General features: G+C 33.7%; 1 protein-coding gene across 1 annotated transcript in view; it reads left to right on the forward strand.

Annotated features, from left to right (window-relative positions):
* The window catches only part of LOC143063569 (protein mesh-like), a 50,570-nt gene that overhangs the window by 13,510 nt on the left and 18,158 nt on the right, over positions 1-18,902 (forward strand). Inside the window, exons 5-14 of the mRNA XM_076235782.1 lie at positions 865-1,125; positions 2,014-2,156; positions 2,583-2,728; positions 3,133-3,396; positions 5,343-5,629; positions 6,054-6,191; positions 6,951-7,100; positions 7,365-7,502; positions 15,115-15,240; positions 15,728-15,973. Of these exons, the coding sequence (XP_076091897.1) occupies positions 865-1,125; positions 2,014-2,156; positions 2,583-2,728; positions 3,133-3,396; positions 5,343-5,629; positions 6,054-6,191; positions 6,951-7,100; positions 7,365-7,502; positions 15,115-15,240; positions 15,728-15,973 (1,899 nt within the window). The remainder of the gene's footprint in view (positions 1-864; positions 1,126-2,013; positions 2,157-2,582; positions 2,729-3,132; positions 3,397-5,342; positions 5,630-6,053; positions 6,192-6,950; positions 7,101-7,364; positions 7,503-15,114; positions 15,241-15,727; positions 15,974-18,902) is intronic.

Genomic DNA, 18,902 nt, shown 5'->3' on the forward strand with positions numbered 1-18,902 from the left:
TAGATTCCTAAATATTACGTACTCGAAAATTACTAGAGAGACATAAAGGATAATGTCAAAATGTGCATCAATGTGCAGCCAAAAAAAAAGGAGGCTACAGTAGTATACCCCTGTTCAAACGTCATAAATCGATTGAGAGAAAAAAAATTGAGTTTTAAACTAAAACCGAGGAAAACACAACAACTATATATAAGAGGAAAACAATGAAACAATAGAAAACTGAAGTGCAACAAGATATAAATGGCAATGCAACATACATAGAAACGAACTATTAGATAACAACTGCCACATTCTTGACTTGTTAAATTTGGTATCATTAATGTTATTATGTAGGATAGCTCAGCATTTTAACATATGTTATACATTCTAGTTAAAGAAAATAAACAGTTCAACTGTTTCCTTTAAGCTGTATGAAGCTTAAAGTATAAGCGTTAATGAATGCTTTGGTTGACCATTGCGTTATTTTGTTCAAGGATGTAAAATCAATTGTTTCATTGGTAATTTATAGGATACTTTAAGTGCAGAAATGTCATTTTGATGTTAATATGGTGTCATAAACATATATCAATTTGAACAATAAGATATGAGCCGCAACCTTTACGATTTAGATATTTTATTTACATTTACATCTTTAAGTAATACATAATTTAGCAAACATCCTATTGGATTATTATACACTTTGGAAGAATATTTTTTAAAGATTGTATTCAACAAAATTTCCCTACCGCATCTTTATCAAATGTACAGACAATGTATATTTTAGCTTTATCCTGCCATTATCTACAAATCAAGACAAAAATCAATTTGTTTTCATTCTATTCTAAGATTTCATTGTATTTTAATTAAAAATGTTTATATTCGAAGGTACACTCACTATAACGCCAAGAGAAGCTATCATGATTGGTGGAACAAAACTCATTATATCTGGGCCATGTTTCAACCTGTCCAGAGAAATACATCTATGGATGTCAGATGGAAAGGGTGTACCTTGTCAAAAGTTTAATGAGTTCAGTGTGTCTTGTATTTCTCCACCAGTTTACAGGACTGGCAAGGAAATAGTTTTATTGCGTCTAACACAGGCAAATACTAATCAGACATTGGAGTTTACTGGAGTTTTGAAAATTGGTAACTTATAATTTTTAATATTTAAGACTTTGCTCTTTTATTTGATAATGATTCTTTCAAGCACTGTTTCAATAATGACATATATTATGACCACATTTTATAGAAATGATAGGCAAATTGACCAAAACAACTATAAAAAGAGCCAAAATACGCAAGAAATGGAGAGGAAGTGTAGACCGACATTACCATGAACAAAGAAAAGGCGACGAATAGAAAAACACAGACAACAAAAAACAACCTTGAAAACTAAAACAAATGTCAAGAAATGGTGAGGGGTTGTAGATCGACAACATTGTAATCGAAAAAATACCGACCAACAAAAAGCTCAGTCACGAAAAACAAATTAGCACACACATAGAAAAATAAAGTTTAAACAAATTGAAACCGAACAAAGAAATAATGTAAAGTTCACAATTATAAAATTTGTAAATACCTAAGCCGTATTTGGTACAACTTTTTGGAATTTTGTGTCCTCAATGCTCTTCAACTTTGAACTTGTTTGGCTTTATAACTTTTTTTATCGGAGCGTCACTGATGAGTCTTGTGTAGACAAAACACGCTTCTGGCGTATTTTACAATTATAATCCTGGTACCTTTGATAACTATTATAGCACAATTCAGTTCTCATCTGGTTCAAAAATACAATTTTTCTAAATGTAGGTCAAGCAGATAACATATATCTTTTATTATTTTTTTTTAACATTCAAAGTGATAGATGCGACGAATGTAATATGATATCTGCTTAAAATGAATATTACAACAATTCGACAAGAGGAGTCCAAAAGTCAAAAATAATCACGGAAAATAATAAATAATAGATATCGAGAAAGAGACAACTATAAAAAAAAGTCAATTTGAACATACTTATTTATTCTATATATATAATAGTAAACCATGTATTAGTGAGACATGTGATAACACGTGGTCAGTTATCATGGAAGCATGGAACTCCTGTCAGCGTTATGTGGAAGCAATCCGAACTGAGGTTTCCGTTGGATAAAACAATAGGACTTGATCTTTATTATTTGCAGGTTCGTAGAAATATATAAGTATATGATTTAGTTATTTTCTTTGTTTTATTTATTACTTTCTTTCTTTCTTTTTATTTTAAATTCCACGACAACGACTAAATAAAACACATTTCATTCAGTAGTTGCTACAAAAAACACAATAATAGAAGATAAAATATCATCAATTAAATAGAGGTATGGCTATCGTGTTGTAAAATAAAACATTACAACTCACTCGAACCAGACTGTACATTTGAGATTTATAATTAAAATTGAAATGGAAATGGGGAATGTGTCAATGCAAAGAGACAACAACCCGACCAAAGAGCAGAAAACAGATGAATGTCACCAATGAATCTTCAACACAGCGAGAAAATCTTGAGACCAGAGGCGGGTCAAATTCATCAAAGTCGTCGTTAACTTGTGTATTCATCATTTATTCACCAGAAAAACCATAACCAAATACAACTGAGGCACCATTCATTGATTTCTTTATTGAGCGCGGAGGATATGACAAGAGGATTATACATTTTTCAACTGAATTTCACTGAGGAGGCTGGAATAGTCAAATTATCAACAAACGATATAAACAGGTAAATCTAGTGCCCAAATCCTACTCACTTGTTTTTTTTAATTTTAATTTTTTCTTAGTATTCTTAAACTGATGAAAAAATTAAAATGAATATACTCTATTGGTTCGTGGGTTATATATTAAAGTATTGGTTTACAATTCTATCTTTAACATCATTATAACCCTCTTAATTATTAGTTTCTCTTTGTGGCCATACCTTGTTAAAACCTGTAGTTATATTAAACGATTAAGAGTCAAATACTGTACATTGTCATTAAAAGACAAATCCGATGTATGTATAGACATTTCTCTAGTTAGTTAATAATATTTTAAAATGTTACGATGTTATGGTAAATTGAACTCTTACATCATAGAGTTTCTTGTGATTATTTGAGTGATATGGTATTTTCAAATCTTTCGTTTCAGCCCATATTATTGGTCTGATATGTTTACGGTGAATGTAGGCCTTGAACATAGCCAGGCAGTATGTGACAAAATGTTAAACGAGGATGGAAACCTTCCACCAATAGAAACGAATGATGTACAACCATGTCCCTGTACACTTAGTGTTGCCAGTTTAGATACAACTCGGTTTAGTGTAGATCCATTCTGCCACAAACGTGAAGGATCTTCATACAAATGTGCAAACCAACCATTTGCTCAAATCTGTTTTAGGCAAAACGTTGCATCGTAAGTGTGCTGAATAAATACTTATTTATTACTTCACAGAACATTTGAATAATAATGAAAAATTATCAGGCAGGTACTACTTTATAATCAACACTGGTTTAAAAACGAGATTTTTTTTAAATTAACTTTAAATTTCACGATTGCCATAAACAATTCAAATTATGTACCGTCTGAAATTGCCATCTCAGGCTTCAATCGTTGAAATTATTCCAATTCAAATTTAATCCGGTGAGTGACTAGTTATTGCCAACGCAACTTGTTTGCTGTTTTGTAAAACAAAACTTATATACAAACTCGGAAGTCGTGCTTGAATAGATTTGACAATTACCATATTTTACAAAGAACATATGAGATAAATATTCATATCTATACTTATTTCATAACCAAGTCATTTTTTCTATTTTCCTTTTTTTGTAATCTCTACTATAAATTTGTAAATAAATCAGACAGTGTTAGGTTATGACTCTTTTACCAAAAAATATTATTGTTTTTTTTTAAATCATTTCTACTTGACATTATTTGTACATTACCACATTGTTATACATTGTGTCCGATTTTCGGTTTATCCAAAAAATGTGTGACCCAAAGAAAATCTAGATTAAGATTTATCTTTGTAGTCATCAAGTGAAATTCTTCTTTCAAGACTATTGTCTGATCCCAACTTCCCAATTAAACAGACTACTTAACTATCTTAACTATCTTAAAGACATTGATAGAAACCGTGAATAAATGTTATCGACACATCAATTCGCAACAATATCAATGTGCAACACTGATGTTTGAACACCTCTTGCATTGATATATTTTCAGGTTAGGGGAGGGTTGGGATCCCTCTTACATGTTTAATCCCACCACATTATTTAAGAATGTGCCTGTCCCAAGTCAGGAGCCTGTAACTCAGTGGTTGTCGTTTGTTTATGTGTCACATATTTGTTTTTCGTTCATTTTTTTATATAAATAAGGCCGTTAGTTTTCTCGTTTGAATTGTTTTACATTGTCTTATCGGGGCCTTTTATAGCTGACTATGCGGTATGGGCTTTGCTCATTGTTGAAGGCCGTACGGTTACCTATAGTTGTTAATGTCTGTGTCATTTTGGTCTCTTGCGGATAGTTGTCTCATTGGCAATCATACCGCATCTTCTTTTTTTCTATTAACAATTTTTTTTGTAATTTTTTGTAAATAGAATCTTTATGATACACAGTTTATGACTTTACTCAATAAAGATCTATCTGAAAAGGGATGAATAGGCAATCATACCACATCTTCTTTTTTATATTTGTAAACGAGTATGACTGTATACAGTTTTTGGTTCTGTATACTACACATATTTACTAATTTCTCACCATAATTTCCAACTGACTATTTAGGGGGTAGTATTGACTTTTACTATTTTTCAATAATCACCCTGCAAAAATTAAGAATAATTACAAAACGAAGATAAATAATTTGAAAAAGAAATAATATAAAAAGATTCAAACCAGTTAAGGATCCATACATAAAAGCGTAAATTTAAGACCTCATATGTAGTTAAGGATTGATAGATATAATGTTTTAAGAAATATAGAAGGATACAGGAATGAAAGGTCGAAATCAAAAATAAATATAAAAGAAAGAGAGAAATGTATTCAAAAGAGAAAGACAAATAGTAGACTGAATCCTAAATATTGAGCAATATATATTATAAGACCGAAAGCGATTTCATATGAATTTAACTAGATAAGTCAACTTTACATGCGATGTTGATATGAACTTCCTCAAACGACCAACTATAGTTTACAAACCAAGCTTTTTAGTATCTAAATTATGGACATGATTTAAAGATGAAAAATGTACCTACATTAATTAGAAAGCAACCAAATGGCACAAATGACCAAAATATGAATATAGCTGAAGCAATAAATCATCATGGTAGATAAGATAGACGTTAATTTCTTTGTTAAAACAGATCGCGTGGATACGACCATCAATGTTGCTATGACGAAGTAGGCGTTTTAATGAACCCAAGTGGATATTATGGAAGTGGGTATGTAAACAGATACCATTACCATGGTGACAGGGCCGAAAATATTCCATTCTTTTCCAACTTTGTTTATGACACAATACCATACAAACACTGTTGCATCTATACCGCAGAGGACTCAGGGGAGGTTAATTCAAACTCTGGTAGCTGTAACTCATTTTATACCAGACGGCCACCTAACTCATGCTTAAACTATATTCCACCAAGACCAGGTAATAGGCAAACGTTTAAATTAGTTTTAGAAAGTCTTTTTTTAAGTAGCAATTTGAATCGAGAGAATATACTTTTTACATCAAGAAAGCTTTGTTTTGACAATTTTACAGACAACTTCTATTTTCATTTTGAAATGATAAAAGAGAAACATAACTAAATGAAAGATAAAACCGAATTCTAGAATGGATATAATCTAAACTTTTGAGCACCTAACAATCAACCTTATGTAAGTTTATATCTGACATTAGAAATGAACAAAACTAACTTTCATAGATCCATTAGTGCATTTTATATGACACAAAACACACTCACACGCACATTTTAATATTTAATGTAAAACTTAGCAAATGTGAATGTCTTTTCGACTCAATAGAGCAAGACATGAGTACTTCTATAATCAACAATTGTACATATCTATTTAAGCTCGAGTTTCAGGTGATCCACATTTTGTGACATTTGATGGTCATTCTTATACATTCAATCCTGCTGGAGAATTTGCAGCGCTTTCGAATGGTAACTTGTCATTACAGCTACGAATGGAGCAAATTGGAAGTTCTCAAGGTAAACTTTTTTCTAGTTCCATTTATAATGACAGGTTCAGACTACAAGGAGAATTGTTTGCAAATTTTACTTTTCAAATCTCCAGCTTGAGTTTTAAACATATATATCCTTCCTCTGTTAAAGTAGATAGGGTGTATTCCTCCATCTTGGATTTGGAAATACCAGAAAACAAGGTATAGATCTTTAATAGAATGTGCAAATTTTGAGAGTAGTAAGAAATTCATGTAGAAAATGACATGTTTTATCATATTTATGGTTGTATTTTACAAAAAACAGAAAACTTTTGTTTGATTAATTTATTTCCAACTTTACCACATGAGGGGAGGCGATTCCAATGCAAGGGCAGATAATTCAGATAAAGGCACTTTTAAATTAGAATGTGTTAGGAATTTACCTATTTTATAATGCAGCAATAAAACGGCGACCCCGTTTTTTCTTTTTTTAACTGAAAGCATACTATTAAATCTATCTTCTTATATGTTATCTCAAAATTATATGGTGTAGTTTTCGCTTTATTGCAGAAAATTGGGTTTTCCATGCATGATCTTTACAAAATTTGTCAATTTTGAACACCGTGTAGCGTGAAAATAAGCCCGGTGACCCATTATTTTGTATTATTTTGTTTTAAAAAGTATAATATAAACTACATTTTGGCAAATTATTAAAAAAATCAATGGATTATAATTTAGACACCCCATCTACCTTAACATCAGGGAACATTTAAACTTTTTCTATAATACATTTAAAATATCGTTGTAGCTAGTTCTGTTACTTCATTCGTTGCCCGACCATATCAAGGAGCAGACACTATTGAGGTTCTGACTAATCAAATACGTGGTATTGATGTTCTTGTGAACGGAATATTATTGGACCTGGATTCGTGTATCAGCAAGGTTAATTATGTTGAAGGTAAACATGTTTTGGGTAGATTTGTAAAATTACTGAGCATTTTAAATTGAACGTTGACATTTCTCAAAACTTCGAAATATTGAAGAATTTAACATCAAATTCAAAATAGTACTTTTGTGTTAAAAATAATTTCAACTAATTTTTTATGAATGTTTTCATTCATCTACCTTTTTTTCTTCTTTTTGATGTATATCATCAAATATGTTATTTTAATATTTTCTAATTTTTATATTCTAACACCTTTATCAAAAATATATATTTCAGGAACAACTATTGAGAAGATTTCTGATGACCCACCTACAGTGGTTACAATTTTTTACACAGAAGGGCTCTCCATAAGATCTTCCAGTAAACACAATGCTCTAAATTTAGTAATCTTAACATCTCCAGACAAACAAACAGGTACTTCCCCATGGTTTATTAGAAACACTAACTTAGGTTAATAAAACTTACTGACTGTTCTGTGATCGAAGAAAATTTCGATGATCATATAGAGGAGTATTCCATTTATTAGTATCAAAACACTTTTTAAAACTTGTATCAAAGCAAACCGAATTAGCGAAATATACGATTATGATTCTTATCAAAAGATAAATTGTGTAAAGCGTTGTGCAGAACTTAAATTTGATTAAGTTTTTTTGTTGATATTTACAGTGAAAATTTATCATTCGTTCAAATGAAACTTTGTATTATAATTGATCTCAAGAGGAATATTTAAAACAACTTCATGTTAACTATTTATCAGAAAACTTTGGTTTTTTTTAAAGATAATTGGAAATGTGTAAATGTATTTAGTGATTATTTACATTCCATTGAGAGGCCCCGGTATACTGTTATGAAAGGCCGATCATGTCAAAAACCCGATAAAGTAACGCGTTAACATTTAACGCGATAAATACAGTTTTAACGCGTTAAGAAATCAATATATTTATCGCGTTAAACTTTGCAATTATCAAGTTTGGGATTTAACCCGTAGGTGAAAAAAGACGTTTATCGCGTAAAAATACCCGTCACACTGGCCACATGTGTCATAATGAATCGCATTAACGCGTTAAATTCAACACAATTACGTTGCTACGATACATTACTTTAACGCGTTAAAACATCATTTAACGGGTTAAAATATCATTTAACGCGTTACGTTAAAACATCATTTAACGCGTTAAAACATCGTTTAACGCGATAAAACATCGTTTAACGCGATAAAACATCGTTTAACGTGATAAAACATCCTTTAACGCGTTTAAACATCCTTTAACGCGTTAAAACATTGTTTAACGCGATAAAACATCGTTTAACGCGTTAAAACATCGTTTAACGTGTTAACACATCGTCAGGAATATTCATGCCATGTTTGGTTCTATTCCATTCCGTGGTTCTCTAGAAGAAGTACAAATGTAAAAAGTTAACGACGACGACGACAGACGACAGACGACGGACGCCAAATGATGAGAAAAGCTAACTTGGCCTTTCGCGCCAGGTGAGCTAAAAATTAAAAAGGGCGGTTATCTTACTGACAGCCGTGTAACAATATCCGATTGTAATGTTTAACTAAGGTATGGTTGATAGATATAGTAAAAATATGTCATGTTTTCACCATCTGCAGCAAAAAAAAGTTCACTTGTAGACACTTATGTAAGTATACGTCAAACTAACATAGTTTATGTTAAACCCTAATGTTAGATACAGACATCAAAAGATGCAAAAAGACCAATTACAGTATCTGAAAAACCTGACATATAAACAAAATTTATTCAAGACGAAGCGTAAAGACAGGTTGACAAATTTAAATCTAGCTAGCCTTTTTAAATTAACAGTCCATGTAAGTAAAGTTAAATTAAATTAAACGTTGCTTTAAACACGTTACAGTAGTTTTTAACGCTGTAAAGTTGCATTAAACGCGTTAAAGTTTCATTTAAGGTAACACGATACCGAATGACGTTACGCTACGAGTTATCGTTCCTGACGTTATCGAATAACGTTCATACATATACAAGCCAATACAGCAGATTCTGCAATCACAAAGTGATTATAATAATAAAGAAAAAATATTTTGGATAATCATAACTATGTTACATTTTTAACGGTAACTTGTTCTAGATGCAGAGTGCCGAGAGTTTTGATGCAATACGTAACGGTTAACTTTTCGACATAGATTGTTTTATCGTTTTCCGGTAATTATTCTGCTCATTGTTAACCTTAAACATTTGTTAAACAATGTTTTACTTTACTTTTAATTCATATTCTGTTTCTTTAATATTTTAGCATCTGCACGATTTATCTATATAATTATGTTCTTATGGAGTTTTATCATTTTATTTTACTCTCAGTTTATTTTCGCAATAAAAACTTTTTCATGATGAACGCCGTATCCCCATGCAATTTTGTTTTGAAAATAGAAATCTTGTCTATAGAAACTTAATTGTACAGCTATTAATTCGTGTTAAAATGGTCGTCAAAAACACCGCTCGGGCAAAATGGAAAAAGGAAATTTATCTGGATGAGAATACTGAATAGGAGGGGTCCTGATTCCGAAATCCCGGACTTAAAAACATGAAATCCCGAGGTCCCGAATTTAAAATATTGAAATCCCGCCATCCCGAAATTCGAAAAAACGAATTCCCAGATCCCAAAAGGGTCAATCCCGAAATCCCGAGTTTAAAAACACCTGACCCCGGAGTCCCGATAAAGATCTTTCCCCCTCAATACGGATAGAATAAGGCAAAAAATCACAATACAACCAGACTTTGAAACTCATACAGAAAATAGTTTGTTAGTATGGAATGTAGAAAAGTGGTTTAATTGGTAATTTTGCCGAATAACATTTCCTGTATTCCAAGTGTAAACAGTCTGTACAGAGTAAATTCGATATAGTTTCGGAAACATTTTAAAAATAAAGTGCTAGCGTCGTAATATCATAGACCAAGTCTACACAGGACAGACAGCAACATCAGAATAAGGCCTGAGAAAGTTACCGTAGGCTAAAAAATACATATGAACTTGACTCGGCAAAAATAAAAAATAAATAAAAATCATGTCCCGTTAGTGTCTGATTTAAGCCAGTCCCAAGTATCCACTTTCAACTATAAATATTCCTGAACATGCATGACATATTTGCCACTGGACGTTAAGCAACCAACAATTAATTTCCAGGTGCAGAACGAAATAAATTATATCAGCAGAATTGCATATTGCATTACCAGGAAATTTACGAAACCCGACAGCGGAAATGAAAATAAAATAAACACCATTCAGATCCCGACACATATTTTGTTTTCAATATCTCTGAGTAGTAATACCGTTACGTTACATTCTGCATTCAATAACGTCACACGTTTTCGGTCCAATTCTAAGGGTATAAATCAACTTTGAAGCCATTTATCTCAAAAACAAGGATGGTGACATATTAGTTTCTATACGTATATGGATTCAGTATGCAATTCTGGATATTATGTTAGTTTTTTGTTTTTCTCCGTATATAAGAACATAGCCATCCATTGGAAAATCTAAAAAGGTAAGCCGAAAAAAAGGCATTTCCCCTATATACCTAGGTAAATTTTTCTCCAAAATTGACGTTTTCCTATGAAAATACAAGACCCCCATTTTTTATTACATATTCCGATGTAACTCGATTGAAAGAACACGTGTGCCAAAAAGTTTGGAAATCGGGAGATATGCCATTCGGTATCGTGTTACCTTAACGCGTTAAAGTTGCATTTAACGCGTTAAAGATGCATTTAACGCGTAAACGTTATTTTTAACGCGTTAAAGTTGCATGTAGATGTCTCTGCTGGTGGACATTTTGTCCTCGAGGACATCATCCGCCCAGTAGCAAAACTACAATTGCATGAACTTACGAAGATCAAACAGGAAACTGGCTCGGACGTCGCGCAGTATAAAAAGGTCCGAAACAGATGTCACCATGGACACGGTGTCGACTGATATGGCAGGTGTCCCCTCATCACCAGACATGACAAATATCTCAAACACGACTCATTCAGATCATCGTCCTAGTGACAATAGCAATATTACACATATACAGCCATGTTCAGTTCTCCTTAAAGACATTTTGGTTTTTGATGACACAGTACAACACTGTCGCATTTCAAAATGTGAGACCAAAGGCTGCAAAACATGTGCTATTTTAATTACAGATGCTGAATTCACTAGCAATTTGACCAAAAAGTCATATTTTACCAGAAGTTACGATGATCTGAATTGTAAATCGATAAATGTCGTCTACGGATTAGAGTGCAATCTTTGCGGATTGGTATACGTCGGTGAAACGAAAGGAAGGCTGAACAAACGTATGTGCGGTCATAGATCAGACATTAACCTCAATGCTAACGACATTCTATACCAGCATTTCAATCAGCCCGATCATTCCATCGTTTCTATGACAGTTCGCATTATCGAAAAGATATACCATAGCTCTAACAATCCTAATCTTTCAACGACTCTCCGTAGACAAAAAGAAGACTACTGGATTAGACAATTGGGAACTGCAACACCGTATGGCTGCAATGACAAAATTGATGGTATAGTTATTCTATCTAGTCCTTCGTGTAACTCGGTGAATGTGATGAATATTTTCAACTAAACTCCTCGACGTAGACGCAGTCATGGTCATCGTCATTATACATCACCTTCTCTGCATGATGTCTCTATTAATGACTTGCTGTCATTCATACAAAAGCCGTTGGGTATTCATCACATTCGCACGAAACTTTATTCATTACCCCTTTCAAAACTTCATTCTCTGTTCAATTTATATTTGGAATCCACTGTTACAAACCCTCATTCAAACCAATACAAACTTCAAGCTATAATTTCGGATATTGCAAGTCACAGACTTTTCAAGCCAGTTCGCATTGGAAAAGATGAAAAAGAGAAAAGATCTTTTCTAAATCTTTCCTTTGCCAACAAAGGTCTCGATGGAGTCAACCTAGGCAATATCCTTCATCATAAATTAGTTCAATCGAAAATACCTCCTTATTTCAAAGACCAGTCTGTACCAATAATTTCTTATACCTATACCAAACCTATTGCAACTAAAATTTTCAATTACGAACGCGTTTTGCAGAATCTCGATATTGACGACTTCAAGTCTAAACCTCCTGATTGCACTTGTGCTAGTTCCCAATTCATATATAATCCTGCTGGCCACGTTATTACCGGTGACCTTAACATTGTTAATAACACTTCTCTACGAAATGTGTTAGCGAAAGGTCCGAAATATCGTGAGCCTAAATCCATCAATTGGAAATACAACTTTAAAATTTTGATGGACTCAGTCGAGGATTATGCCAGGCAATGGGCTAAACGTTAAAAGGAAGACGTAGACACTCTATCCGAATGGATTAAGGCAGTGAGGTCGTTAATACAAATCAGAATCAAGAAACTGAATGGGTCCATCAATGCCCATGCTACGTCAATCTTTAAAGACCCAAATGTTGCTAAACACTTATCCGACCTCCATGATAAATATGTTGTTGTCCCCGCAGACAAAACCCCAAATAACATCGTTTTTGTCTGTAAAAGTCACTACATTAATTGCTTGATAAACGAATTAGGTATAGACAATTTACTTGGAAACTCAACATATACCCTTACGACACTTACAAAAGAGGAAATCCTGGATAATCATAGGTCTGTTCTTTTTTTCCTTTGGTATTTCAACCAAAGATGAAGAACTGGATCTTCCATCACTGTATTGGATACCTAAACTACATAAGTGTCCTTACAAACAACGGTATATTGCTGGGTCGTCCAAGTGCTCCACGAAACCTCTTTCTAAATTATTAACATCTATTTTATCAGCAATCAAAGACGGGCTTCAAAGTTATTGTGAAACTGCCTATTCTAGAGGTGAATCAGATGTGGATACTAAAAAATTCCAAAGATCTTTTAGAGTACATACAATCTAACTCTCTTTCATCTTGTAACAGTATTAAAACATTTGACTTTTCTACTCTTTATACAAGTATTTCACATTCCAAACTAAAAGACAAATTGAAAGAGTTGGTATTACTTTGCTTCATAAAAAAGAATGGCCAACGTAGATACAAGTATCTTGTCTTAGGGAGGGATAAATCATACTTTGTAAAGAATCACTCTGATTCAAACAAAAAATTCTCTGAAACCGATATTATCAAGATGCTTGATTTCTTGATTGACAACATATTTGTAACGTTCGGAGGACGTGTTTTTCAACAGACTGTCGGCATCCCAATGGGAACAAACTGTGCCTCTCTACTTGCCGACTTGTTTCTTTATTATTATGAGGCTGACTTCATGCAGGAACTTCTTAGGAAGAAAGATAAGAAGTTAGCAATATCCTTTAACTCTACTTTCCGCTATATAGATGACGTTCTTTCACTAAACAATTCAAAATTTGGTGACTATGTGGAACGCATCTATCCCATCGAATTGGAGATAAAGGATACTACAGATACAGTTAAGTCGGCTTCATATCTTGACTTACATCTAGAAATTGACAATGAGGGTCGGTTGAAAACAAAACTTTACGGCAAACGAGATGATTGCAGTTTTCCAATTGTGAACTTTCCATTTCTAAGTAGCAACATTCCAGCAGCACCTGCATACGGGGTATATATTTCCGAATTGATACGATATTCCCGTGCTTGCATTTCCTATCATGATTTTCTTGATAGAGGGTTACTGCTCACAAGGAAGCTATTAAATAAAGAGTTCCAAATGGTGAAGTTGAAATCATCCCTTCGTAAATTTTACGGACGCCATCACGAGTTGGTTGACCGTTATGGAATAACCGTTTAACAAATGATATCGGATATGTTCCTTACGTCGTAACTACAATCCCCTTCCCTTTCATGAATGTGGCCTACCGAATAAGACTATTTACCAGATTTGTAATCACATAAGCAACACGACGGGTGCCACATGTGGAGCAGGATCTGCTTACCCTTCCGGAGCACCTGAGATCACCCCTAGTTTTTGGTGGGGTTCGTGTTGTTTATTCTTTAGTTTTCTATGTTGTGTCATGTGTACTATTGTTTTTCTGTTTGTCTTTTTCATTTTTAGCCATGGCGTTGTCAGTTTGTTTTAGATTTATGAGTTTGACTGTCTCTTCGGTATCTTTCGTCCCTCTTGCATTTAACGCGTTAAAGTTGTTTTCAACGCGTTACAGTTGCATTTAACGCGTTAAAATTGCATTTAACGCGTTAAAGTTGTTTTTAACGCGTTAAAGTTGCATTTAACGCGTTAGGGTTGCATTTAATGCGTTAAAATAGTTGCATTTAACGCGTTAAAGTGTCATTTAACGCATTAAAGTTGCATTTAACGCGTTAAAGTTGCTTTTAACGCGTTAAAGTTACATTTAACGCGTTAAAGTTGCATTTAATGCGTTAAAGTTGCATTTAACGCGTTAAAAATGCTTGTCACGCGTGAAAGTTGCACTTGTCTTATCTTTTTACGCGGTAACCTTCTTTAAACGCGTTAAACCTTCTTTTAACACGTTAAACCTTCATTTAACGCGTTAATTCTTATTTTAACGCGATAAGTAATTAATGAAGATGATATCAAAAATGTGCTGAAAATCAATAAACTTTATCGCGTTAATTGACAAAGTTATGACACATGTGGCCATTTCATTTAGTAATTTTCGAGTAAAATCTGACGCCTTAAATTGTAGTTATGGCGAAAGAAGAAAGTATTTTCGGTAATTTTTTGTAGTTTTGTGCTTAACGCGTTAAATAATAAAATAACGCGTTAAAAATTATTTAAACCCGTTAAAACTGTATTTATCGTGTTAAATGTGATTTTATCGCGTTAAATGTTTACGCGTTATTTTATCGGGTTTTTGACATGAACGGCCTTTCATATACTGTTATTGCGAAAAACAATTCTTTGCGATCGATAAGCAGTAAAACACGCGATAAAAATGTGTGTCGTTCTGTTTCTCAAGCTCCATATAGAGAAGGCATTCACTAGATGTCTCAAAAGTCTATTCTATTTTCATTTGCTGGTTTTTAAGGTAATCTTACTGGTCTTTTTGGAGATAATGACGGTGTAAAGGACAACGATCTTGTTTCTAAACACAATGAGGTAATTGACGGAAATGCATCAGCCTCGGATATCCATCATATATTTGGATTATCATGTAAGTATCCTAACCTTCCATAGAAACCAACCACTTAACATAACGTGATTTATATTTGAACAAACGACTAATGCATAATTAAGCTTAATGCTAATCGTTCATGTTGTTGGATTGGAAGTTTGCTAATCTTAGTCACATATCGTTCAGCAAACACAACACACGGATCGTCAAAACATAAATAACAAACAAACAAATACATGTGTTCTTTCTTTCAAGCACTGCAAAATGGAAATCGAAAATATTTTGATTTTTTGGATTGATGAGGATAGATTTTTCCTAAGATAAAACTCGTTTGGGGAGAAAACGACGACAAAATTTATTGCTGTCGGTGTTATGATAGCATTAAATATTTTAACAGTTATGACACTCTTTTAATTATCTGTATGACAATGTTCTCCACTTACTAAAATGTACCAATTTGGTTACCCTTTCTGGAATCCACAAATAAATGATCTTATTTTTTTTTTATTTCAAATTATACAATAAGGGAGAATAAATGAAAGCGAATCTTTATTTACGTACGAAGGAGGGAAGACCTTTTCTTCATATCAAAATGACAACTTCAACCCAATCTTTGTTATACCTGAGGATGTTCCTAATCACGTAACAGATTTGTGTGGATCAAATATTGAATGTATCTACGATACTTTGGTAACAAACAGTACAGACTTTGGTCAGATGTCGGTAGATTCGGCAAATGAGTTTGAAGATATGCAAAACAATACTGGTCCAAGTAAGTCAAATATTTATAAAAAAATTTAGGCAATGAAGATGTAATTTTCATTGTCTATAACAAATGTAGAGAGTCACATGCTTTCTTTTCTGAACTTATTTTCATTGTCTTTCTTTACCTTTTGTTATTTCACAAGGCGCAATAATACGGGACGAGTATTGAAAAAAAACTAGATGGATACTGATATTTTTATCCAAACATTTACATAGCGAGAGCATTGATATGTTATCGTTGGTCTTATTAAAGCGTATGGTGTCGAAGGCCGATGTTTGATAGTCACTACTAAATCAGCGTCATACTTTTATATTATTAATTTCCTTTCATCTTGACTGACTGTATTCACTACAGTGAAAATAAAGAGGCGTGGCATGGTTGACATTTAGACAACTATTCACCAAAGATCAAATGAAATGGAAGAAAACAATCAAAAGCAACTGTACGGCTTTCAACACTGAGAAAAACACCATATCGTATAGTTAGCTATAAAACGTGAGAAATATAAAAACAGTTCATTCAAGCAAACTGACGGCCTACTTTATAAAAAAAACTATTTACGAAAAACAAATATGTCAGACGACAACCACTTCACTTACATATAAAGAATATGGCTAGATTAAACATGTTGAAGGCGCGAACCATCCCCAACCAGTAATATTTTGTAACGGTTTATGCGGATTTGTGCTGTTTTGGAAATTGTTTTAAATTAATGAATGTATCTCCTAAAGCCCCGGTCACAACAGATCGTAAGTTTTTTTGTCGTGGAAGATCTATAAAATAGTTGTCGTGGCACTGTCGTGCAAAATGTCAAAAAAATATTTAGAGTGGTCACATAATCTACGACATGTCCACGATGACTACACGATGGGAACACGACAGAAAAAAAATGAAATTGTACTGTCGTGGGTTTGTTGCAAGTTGGTCGTGAGACAGTCGTATGACAATCGTGAGTTGTTTTGTGCTATGTTTTTAGGTTTTCATGTCATGGGATGCGAGTGTTACTGTCGTGCTACTGTCGTACGACTGTCGCAAAACAGTCGTGGGTCTATCGCGCGTTTGACTCCGAACTACTAGTATATAAAGAAGACTCGATTTATCAGGTAAATGATGTGAGGGGCGGCTCTCAGCAAAAGTTCTTGAAACATGCCAGGCTCCTTCCGCATGAGTCCAACGAAATCACCGGTAGATTCCCGCTTAAACTCTTGCATCAGAGTACTATACTGCCCAAACATCAGGCGCAGTTTTCGATCCATGGCTTAACCCACCGATGTCGGGCGTTCCGCTGGTTCCTATGCTGTCCATGTGCTCGAATCAATGCTAACAGGACCATATTTTGCTCTTGTTGGATTCCGGTAAGGCGACTATTTAGTAGGGCGAAGTATAATCGTTCTGGTTGAATAACCATTTTCTTTATACGGCAGACGGTATGTTTTTTCCAAACGTATATACCCGCTGAATTGTATTCGTCTAAATAAAATGAAAATATGTTGCACGATGAACGTATTACTGTCGTACGACAGACAATCAATGTTGTGCGAGCATCGTACGAAATTTTGTATTCGTAAGACTGTATCACGATGCGACAGTCGTACAATTATTTTTTTATTAAAATGGTTTATGTTGGCATCCACGACAATGTGTTTATCACACGACAGTTCCACGACTGTGGTAAGACATTCTCAGGACAGCCACAAGACAGTGACACGACAAAAAAAATCGTAGAACAAAAATGGTGCATGTCCAATTTTTGTCCCACGACACACGACAGCGCCATGATGCTCAACATATCGTGCATCTGTCTTACGACGATCACAGATGACCCGCGATTTGACAAAAAAATCATGTCGTGGTGCTGCATAGATGTGTCGTGGGTTCGTTGTCACCAGGGCTTAAAGCAAAGCTCTGATTCGTTGTCCGGCTTTGGCTTACTTTTTTGTTTTTTGGGGTTTATAGCTCTTCATCTTTTAAATAAGCTTTGGATTTTCAAATGTTTTCCTTCATCATTACTGAAGGAACATTAATTGTCGAAATGCGCATGCATCATCTGGTACCGTTTATGTTATTTATGATTAGAACTACAAAAATCAGTTGAAAAGGCGTAACTCATCAGATCTACTCAAAGCAGAATAAAAAAAAACAGAGTGAAAGAGACATGGTATTTTATATCATTCACAACAAAAATACAACCGAAACAGTTTCACAAAAACATTTCAATGTTTTCAGTTACCGTTTAATTGGAGAAGCGATAACATTGAAAGTTGAGAACATGTCCTTGACTTTTGATCACAATGGCCTGCTTATACGAGCGTCACTGATGAGTCTTATGTAGACGAAACGCGAGTCTGGCGTACTAAATTATAATCCTGGTACCTTTGATGACTAATTACACCACTGGGTCGATGCCACTGGTGGTGGACGTTTCGTCCCCGAGGGTATCACCAGCCCAGTAGTCAACATTTCGGTGTTGATATGAATATCAATAATGTGGTTATTTTTATAAATTGCCTGTTTACAAAACTTTGAATTTTACGAAAAACTAAGGATTTTCTTATTCCAGGCATAGGTAACCTTAGCAGTATTTGGCACAACTTTTTGGACTTTTGGATCATCAATGCTCTTCAACTTTGTACTTGTTTGGCTTTATAAATATTTTGATACGAGCGTTACAGATGAGTCTTATGTAGACGAAACGCACGTCTGGCGTACTAAATTATAATCCTGGTACCTTTGATAACTAATTATACACCAAGCAATCAATATCAAAATACTCTAGGTATCTTTGATTTAAAATTTAATTAATAGCTCTGACACCAAACATATGTTTAACTATGTTAATCTACATCAAAATCATGTTTCACTTTCAGAACCTAGATATATTGCATTTTGTGATGTTTATTAAAGTCAAAAGTTAATAAAAATGTACAGAAAAAAA

The sequence above is a fragment of the Mytilus galloprovincialis genome, chromosome 2 (assembly GCF_965363235.1).
Source record: "Mytilus galloprovincialis chromosome 2, xbMytGall1.hap1.1, whole genome shotgun sequence".
Taxonomy (NCBI): domain Eukaryota; kingdom Metazoa; phylum Mollusca; class Bivalvia; order Mytilida; family Mytilidae; genus Mytilus; species Mytilus galloprovincialis.